The sequence below is a fragment of the Herpailurus yagouaroundi genome, unplaced genomic scaffold, assembly GCF_014898765.1.
Source record: "Herpailurus yagouaroundi ecotype Mexico unplaced genomic scaffold, PumYag 246, whole genome shotgun sequence".
NCBI classification, from domain to species: Eukaryota; Metazoa; Chordata; class Mammalia; order Carnivora; family Felidae; genus Herpailurus; species Herpailurus yagouaroundi.
In genome coordinates, this window is record NW_024412463.1 from 2,558,630 (window position 1) to 2,567,444 (window position 8,815).

The 8,815-nt window shown below is 52.2% G+C and overlaps 1 protein-coding gene across 1 annotated transcript in view; it reads right to left on the reverse strand.

Moving 5' to 3' along the window:
- Positions 1–8,815, reverse strand: part of ATP9A (ATPase phospholipid transporting 9A (putative)) — a 110,518-nt gene that overhangs the window by 48,506 nt on the left and 53,197 nt on the right. The window contains exons 10-13 of the mRNA XM_040459743.1: positions 6,185–6,261; positions 4,125–4,285; positions 2,999–3,141; positions 1,936–2,048 (exon numbers count right to left, since the gene is read on the reverse strand). Coding sequence (XP_040315677.1) covers positions 1,936–2,048; positions 2,999–3,141; positions 4,125–4,285; positions 6,185–6,261 — 494 coding nt within the window. The remainder of the gene's footprint in view (positions 1–1,935; positions 2,049–2,998; positions 3,142–4,124; positions 4,286–6,184; positions 6,262–8,815) is intronic.

Consider the following 8,815-nt stretch of genomic DNA (forward strand, 5'->3'; position numbering starts at 1 on the left):
CCACAAATGCCCACACAGGGAGCCTCGAAGAAACTACAGGAGTTTCACCACTGACTGTACAGGAGAACGTTACATAAATCCAATTAACTGTCCTCCATTTAAAACCCACTCCCACTTCCCAGCTGCATCTCCTGCTCTGCCGTTTTTAGGAGATAACCTGGAACCCCAGGCATGCCTACCAGCGAATGTCCCGGAAAATTAAATGCCCGGTAGAACTGTGCCATGCAGTACTCATGGATTCCACCTTTAGCCCCTGTAGAGAAATACTTCCCGCACATTTCCAACTGGATTTCTAACAACAAAATCATTGTCTATTTTGACAAATTTAAGTAAAACACGGCCTCTTTCTTCTCCTCTCCAAACAAGAGCCACAACATGTACCTGCGGGTAAGCACTTGGCCCTGATGTGTCTCAGAATTACCAAGGCATCTGTTGGTATGTCATCTTATGTTGTTTTTTTTTTTTAAGTTTATTTATTTTTGAGAGAGAGAGCGAGTGAGCACAAGCAGGGGAGAAGCAGAGAGACAGGGAGAGAGAGAGAATCCCAAGCAGGATCCACCCTGTTAGCACAGGGCCCAACCCGGGGCTCAAACCCACGAACCATGAGATCGTGACCTGAGCCAAAATCAAGAGTCGGATGCTCAACTGACTGCACCAGCCAGGCGCCCCCTCATTTTAAAATTAAAACACAGAAACCCAGGGGCACCCGGGTGGCTCCGTCGGTTGGGTGTCTGACTTCGGCTCAGGTCATGATCTCACGGTCCGTGGGTTCGAGCCCCACGTTGGGCTCTGTGCTGACAGCTCGGAGCCTGGAACCTGCTTCGGATTCTGGGTCTCCCTCTCTCTGCTCCTCCCCCACTCAGTCTCTCTTTCTCTCAAAAATAAACATTAAAAAAATTTTTTATTAATTACACACACACACACACACACACACACACACACACACACACACACACAGCAGCCCAGCCCTCCCCTAATCATAACACATCAGAATCTCTCGGGTATTCCTTGTTTTTGTTCCATTTTGTATTTAAAACGTCAGCAGCGATTCCGAGGAGCCGAGGTGGGAGCCACTGGTGTGACTTTTAAGGAATGTTAGCAATACCTTTCTGTGAAAAAAGGATCGATTTTGAAAAACTCTGTGGGAAAAAATGTGGGAGCAGCAGCAGAGCGGAAGGCCGTCTCTGACAGGCTACTCTCCCGCACGCGGTCGCGGGGTTGACACGGAAGCTGGTCGGTGACACTGTTCCAGGAGCAGGTGGCTCATTCCCGCTGCGTTGGCTCCTGACCAGGAACAGGAAGTGACACGAACCAGGAGGCTCTCAAAGCTATTTCTGGCAAACAAGTTTCTTTTAGGTTTTTCCTAAGAGCCGTAAGCATTTCCGTAGAGCAGGTTAACTCTGGGAAGGAGGTAGATGGGGGAAGTCTCAACTGCAGTTTCTTTTTTTCTGTTTTTAATTTTTCTTTAACATGTATTTATTTTTGAGAGAGACAGAGTGGAAGCTGGGGAGGGGCAGAGAGAGAGGGAGACACAGAATCCGAAGCAGGCTCCATCCAGGCTCCGAGCGGTCGGCACAGAGCCCGACACGGGGCTCGAACTCACAAACCGTGAGATCATGACCTGAGCTGAAGTGGGACGCCCAACCTACTGAGCCACCCGGGTGCCCCTCAACGGCAATTTCATCCAAAACACAAAGGACCGAAGGTCACCATGGGTTTGGAAGACGAGGTGGGGGCGGGGGGGAGAGCGGGAATGACGGCGAACAGGGATGTGATTTCTCTCCTGGGTGATGAAGACGAAACTATAAATAAACCAAAAACCACTGAAGGGCACACTCTAAATGGGCGAACTGGACAGTGTTACGAACGACAGCTCAACACAAGTGTTAATAAATGCAAAGGAAGTGTTTCAAGTGTCAAAACAGAAGGGTTTACCTGGGTATAAATGCTAAAAATGTGGCTCTGTACTTCGTCCATGGAGTCGAGTCCATAGGCCACGGTGCCCAGATGGAGCCGTTTGAAAACCATCTCATTCTGGGTAAGCGTTCCTGAAACACAAGACAAATCGAGTAACTGTGCCCACATCCTGGGGCTGTCGTTCACCGTGACCACGGCTGCCATTTCCTGAGAGTTTACTGCTAGGTGTTTGCGCTGGCCTCCACACTGCCCCTGCCGGGCAGACCTCTGTGTTATGTGGCCTGCCCAGAACCTAATTCCTTTTCTTTTGAAACGGTATCCTGGGGTTCCATGGGGACACGACCACCGTCCCTCCCTGGGCTGGTCAGGGTGTCTGACTCATTCCATCAGCCAGGATGGTGGCCCAGGACGTGCACTAGATTCTATGCTGAAGGCATCTGAACCTCGAGCAGACAGATACCTGGACAGAAGACGAACAGAATCAAGTTCACCCCAGTGACGGAGTCCTACAGAGACCTGCTAACGTACCCAGAAATTCTCTGGTTCTGCTCCCTCCTGAAACCTAATTTCTCTCTGATTTGGTGAGCCACCCCAGACCTTTGTAACGGACGCTCTCTTGTCCCACGGCCGCCAAATGGTAGAGATGAAGCTTAAGCCCAGGTATCGCCATGCCCCCGGCCTTGCTCTTAGTCACTCTGATATTAAATTGCAAAGTATTTTGGGGTGTGGTTACGAGGGCCTGAAGCCAGACTGCCTGCTCTGTCGCCCTGCGCTTCTGACAAGGCAGTAAACCTCCCTGTGCCTCATTTCCTCGTCTGTAAAATGGGGATAAAAATGCCCACAAGATTAGGTGGAGGATTAACTAAACAAGTATAAATGAACACCCAGAAGAGCGCCCCGTGCGTAATTAGTACCGTGTAAGGCTTTGCTGCTTGACGATGGTGACGACCATCACGGTCACCGTCACCAAATAATCAGCCCTCATCCAAAGGTCCAGGAGCACCATCTCTAACACCTCCAGAAAGAGAATCCAGGCACCCGCCTCACCCAGAAGCCTCGGAAGGCCCAGGAAACAGCTCACCTGTCTTGTCTGTGAGCAAGTAGGAAATCCTCCCCAGCTGCTCGGGGATCGTGCTGGAACGAACCACGGTCCCGGGGATTTTCGAGTCCCTCCGAATCACCCAGCTGTACACGATCTTGCCCATGTCCAGGTTGACACGCAGACTAGTCAGAAGACCAGAGCAAACAGGTTAATAACAGCACATCTGCGAGGTTCCTAGGGTCTCTGCAGATGGCGAGGACTCTTAACACTCATCTGGGCCACAACATCTGGAACCCCTGCCTACAGATGCGCGTCTTCGGCTGAATCCCCACATCTGACAAGAGTCAACACCGCTCTCAGATCACTCACCACCCAAGTTTTCACTTTTGTGAAGCGCTTCTATTTTGGACTAAGATAAGACACTGAAAACTTTAAATGCTTTTAAAATACTGAAATGGTAGTTGTCTTAGTCCTTTTTTTTTTTTCCTAATTACTGGTCCTCTGAGCCAACGTATTTTGATAATGTGCTGCTCTAACTTGTGGCAAAATCTACGTTAACAAGTTTACTACTGAAACCAGTCCGTGCACAGCTCAGCGGCATCAAGTATGATCAGCCTGTTGTACCACCGTCACCCACCGTCCGTCTCCAGAACTTTCTATCTTCCCAAACTGTAATTCCATACCCATGAAACAACGCCCCGTTCTCCCCTTCCTCCAGCCCCTGGAACCCACCAATCTACTCTCCGTCTCCCTGAATTTGACTGCTCTAGGGAGCCCACAGGAGAATTGCACAGATTTGTCCTTTGGGGACCGGCTGGTTTCCCTCGGCACAGTGCCTTCAGGGTTCATCCCTGTTGTGGTCCCCTTTGAGCCTGGACTCAGGACCCGTCTCAACGCAGCACTCCCAGCAGTCACTCCCAACCTCTTGAGCCGGCAGAGGAGACAGGACTCTGAGCGGTATCCCTGGCACAAAGCAGGCAAGGCAAGATCTTCCGAGCAGAGACTGATTCAGGAAAGGATGCTTCAGGGAGGAAGGCGCCCTCCCTCCTGATGCTACAGCCACAGAGCACGGCTCACATCCTTGACCCTGACAGTTCCCGGTCATCGTTCTTCAAAGGGACCACGAGGAAAGAGAAGACAATGCCATGGCTCGTCCTCTGCTTACCTGATGGGAATGATGTTGGAGAACAAGAGGAGGAAGCGGATGATCTGTAGGTACCAACGACCGGCAAAGTGCTGAAGGGCAACCATGACGAGCGACACCACCACCAAAGCACCAAAGAGGATCTTGGTGAGGCAATTCACTTCCAGGTCAAACAGGCCAATCTGCCGGACAAGGCACAAAGGAGAGCTAGTGGATGCTGGTCCACTACCCGGAGAACTGGTCCTCCACTCAAGAACACCTCCACCCCGGTGAGTCGGTAGGACCCATCAGCCCCTGGAACCTTTGGTTGAGAATACCGGGCTCTGTGGGCTGGACTTCCTAACAGATGTCCAAAGAACCTCAAAGAATTTGGATTTCAATTTTTTTTTTTTTTTAACGATTAAGAAGAGTTAGACTTGGGGCACCCGGGTGGCTCAGTCGGTTAAGCAACTGACTCTTGACTGTGGCTCGGGTCATGATCTCACGGTTCGTGGGATCGAGCCCCGCGTCGGGCTCTGCGCTGACAGCTCAGAGCTTGCTTGGGATTCTCTCTCTCCCTCTCTCTCTCTGCCCCTCCCCCACTCGTGCACAGACTCTCTCTCTCTCTCTCTCTCTCTCTCTCTCAAAAATAAACTTAAAAAAGAAAAAAAGAAGATGGGGACTTGCAAACATAAGCAGGTTACTGCTGCATTTGGTGGCACTCTGTGTGGCATGACCTCTGCCATCCGCCCCCACCTCTTAGATCCGCACCACACGCTGATCCAGCGCTGCCTGAGTTCAGGGCACACACACGGGGGGCACCTGACGTGTAAGGGCTGTATTGCTGAACACGAGGATCTTACCAACTGCGTGTTTACGCTAACGTGTATGTTAACAAAAACGTAACTGGCACACCAAAGCCAGAACCTCACAGAAACGTGGCCCAGGGTAAGGCTGAAACATCAAACAAACGGCCTTCCGGCTGTAAGGACGGTCATGACGGTGAGTGGCATTCGTTCACGGTGTCGACAGAGGAAATCGTTCTGTACTTTCTGGCTCCTCGAAACTGGAGGAGGGGCCGGGCTGGGAGGGCAAGTCACGGTGCGAAAGAAGCGACAACGGGGCCGCCACCGGGCAGAGGGCACCGTGGACCGCGTTTGCCACAGCCGGCCGTCAGCGGGGTGGGGGAACCCGAGGCTGCCCCCTCCTCGCTGTGCGGCTCGGCCGAACGCGGTGCTTCTCAAGGCCACCGCTTGGCTCAGATGAGCCCGTGGAAGTGCCTGAGCTCAGAGGCTGGGGTGAGGGTCAAGTGGGATGTGGGTGAAGAATGGAGAACACACAGCACACGGTAGGTGCTCAACACTTCTAACCTACGAGCTTTAACATTTTTATGAATTCACATACATACGTACACATACCTGCTTATGTGTTACATGAACGCATCTGTAGGTACATAAACACACACACACACACACACACACACACACACACACACACACCCCCGTATATGAAAAGGCGGTAAGTTTGTATAAATGAAATAACACTGTTAGGTGTTCCTACCTTGATTTTTAATTTTTTTAAATGTTTATTTAGTTTTGTGAGAGAAAGAGCATGAGCAGGAGAGGAGCAGAGAGAGAGGGAGACACAGAATGGGAAGCGAGCTCCAGGCTCCGAGCGGTCAGCACAGAGCCCGACGCGAGGCTCGAACCCACGAACCACGAGATCGTGACCTGAGCTGAAGTCGGACGCTCAACTGACCGAGCCACCCAGGCGACCCTACTGTCTTTAAATCTAGCTCCTCAGGGGCGCCTGGGTGGCTCGGTCAGTTGAGCGTCCGACTTCAGCTCAGGTCGCGGTCTCACAGACCGTGAGTTTGAGCCCTGCACCGGGCTCTCTGCTGCCACAATGGGGTCCACTTTGGATCCTCTGTCCCCCTCTCTCTCCACCTCCCGTGCTCATGCTCGCTCTCTCTCTCTCTCTCTCAAAAATAAACAAACATAAAAAGCCAAAATCTAGCCCCTCACCCAGCCAACACCAATCATCAAGATACATCAAGTCAAAAAGTTCTGACAAGGAGATGCGTCTTAGGACCACATACACACCTTACTTCGAGGATTTGAGGTATTCATGACACTCCGGAGTTCTCTGCCCGTGTACAGAACAACACCCACAACGGTACCTAAAATCAGGAAAGCGTAATGCAAAGGGCCGTTAACAAAGACAATGATCTATGGCCACAGTGACCAGTATGGTAGCCATGTGACCGTGGCCACATGAAGCCGTTTAGATTTAAATGCAATTGAAAGTAGTATGTGAAATACAGCTGCCCATTCTCACTCCACGTTCGCCAGGTTCAAGTGCTCAACAGTCACGGCAAAGATACAGAGCACTTGCACCGTTGCCATAAGGTCCGCTGCTCAGTGCTGGTCTGTGCGGCCCAGCAGCCTGGGGGGAGTGGAGGTCAGTCCTTTGTGCCTGTGCCCTCAGAGGTCTCCAGAGGTGCCTAGAACATTCCTATCTTCATAAACAATGATAGAAGTTCAAATACACACTCTTCTTATTAGAGCATATTCTTCCCGCCGAGTCCGATTCCTTTCAGACTCTGTGTCTTAACGAGACTACTGAGGGGGCGGGGGGGAATGTCTGTCCACAAGACAATTCTTTCCTGAGAACTCCCCTGCTCCCTCTCACCCCCCCCCCATACCGCGCTTTCTGGAAGTCAACAATTTATAGGAGGAATATCAAAGGCTAGCTGACATTAGAAAAGATGCTCAACTTTGTGAATCATCAAAGAAATGCAAACTAAGCCATTTCAATCCCTATCACAGCAACAGAAATTCCACAGCTTGGGAACATCCAGGGTCAGCCGAGAGGCGGAGAAATGGGTTCTGCCGCACATGCGGTTGGCTGGAGCGCACGTTGGGACAACGTGTTTTGGGGTGAAACTGGCAAGATTAAAAATGTACCACTGTCTGCCCTTTTCAGGGTATGCCGTGACGACTCTCAACACGGTGGGGAAGACAGGCAGCGAGGGAGCAAACGAGAAACAGGTAGTCACGGACAGCGGCAGGGGCCATGGTGAAGTCCAGGCAGAAGAACAGTTGAGGACACCTGAGCGGAAGCTCGAACCCTGAGAAGGGACCAGCCCTGCCAAACCTTCAGGGAAGATTCCCAGGAGCACAAGCAACCTAGTCTCTGCCGGAACATCCGAACTCGCCTCCCTCAGAGGGACATGCAAAGCCTCAGAGAGCCTCAAACAGAGTTGGTGGAAGGGCCCGAGCCCAGGTGAAGCACAGGGACTGTGTCCCCGGGACAAAGCCCTGGGAGGAGACGCCGAAGTCCCCCTTCCAAGCTTAATGCACACGATGCGGTTCCCTTCCAGGAAGGCTCAGCAGATGGTAGGCCGGGGAGAGCTCCCTGGAGACTCCCTGGCAGATGGCAGGCTCCGGTGACGCAGGCCTGCGGCCGCGGAGACAATTAGACTAGGGGTGGCCACGCAGCCACTGCACCCACTCCTGCACAGAGGCGGTGGGTGTCAGTCACCGACGTCCAGGATCCGAGAAGGTCCTAACAACTAGGGCCTCTGAACGGGTCCCCCCGCTGGCGCCAGCCGACCTCAGTGCCTCCCAAGGCCGCTGAAAATGGCCTCCCCCCACCCACCCTCCGCCTGTGCTAAAGACCAAAACCACCTCCACAAGATCCAAAGGCCGGCCACTGTCACCCAGAGAGAAACCACAGACCTGTGCTGGTCTGTACAGCACTTTAAAGGTTTTGGATTCGAGGCGCCTGGGGGCTCAGTCGGGTAAGCGTCCGACTCTTGATTTCGGCTCAGGTCGCGATCTTGCGGTTCGGGAGTTCGAGCCCTGCTTCGGGCCCTATGCAGATAGCACAGAGCCTGCTTGGAATTCTCTCTCTGCCCCTCCCTCTCCGTCTCTCTCAAAACAAATAAATAAACCTAAATAAACAAAGGTTCTGAATTCATTGCCAACTTTGAAATACAGGAGTTTTCATGCAAAAAAAATTAAGGGGCGCCTGGGTGTCTGGGTCGGTTAACCGTCCGACTTCAGCTCAGGTCATGCTCTTGAGGTTCACGAGTTCAAGCCCCGTGTTGGGCTCTGTGCTGACAGCTCAGGGCCTGGAGCCTGCTTCGGATTCTGTCTCCTCTCTCTCTGCCCCTCCCCCATTCGTTCTCTCTCTCTCTCTCTCTCTCTGCCCCTCCCCCATTTGTTCTCTTCGTTCTCTCTCTCTCTCTCTCTGAAACATAAATAAAAACATAAAAAAAAAAAGAGGGGCGCCTGGGTGGCTCAGTCGGTTAAGCGGCCGACTTTGGCTCAGATCGTGATCTCGCGGTCCGTGAGTTCGAGCCCTGCGTCGGGCTCTGTGCTGACAGCTCGGAGCCTGGAGCCTGTTTCGGATTCTGTGTCTCCCTCTCTCTGTGACCCTCCCCCGTTCATGCTCTGTCTGTCTCTGTCTCAAAAATAAATAAACGTTAAAAAATAAAATAAAATTGGGGCACCTGGGTGGCGCAGTCGGTTAAGCGTCCGACTTCAGCCAGGTCACGATCTCGCGGTCCGTGAGTTCGAGCCCTGTGTCAGGCTCTGGGCTGATGGCTCAGAGCGTGGAGCCTGTTTCCGATTCTGTGTCTCCCTCTCTCTCTGCCCCTCCCCCGTTCATGCTCTGTCTCTCTCTGTCCCAAAAATAAATAAACGTTGAAAAAAAAAATTAAAAAAAAA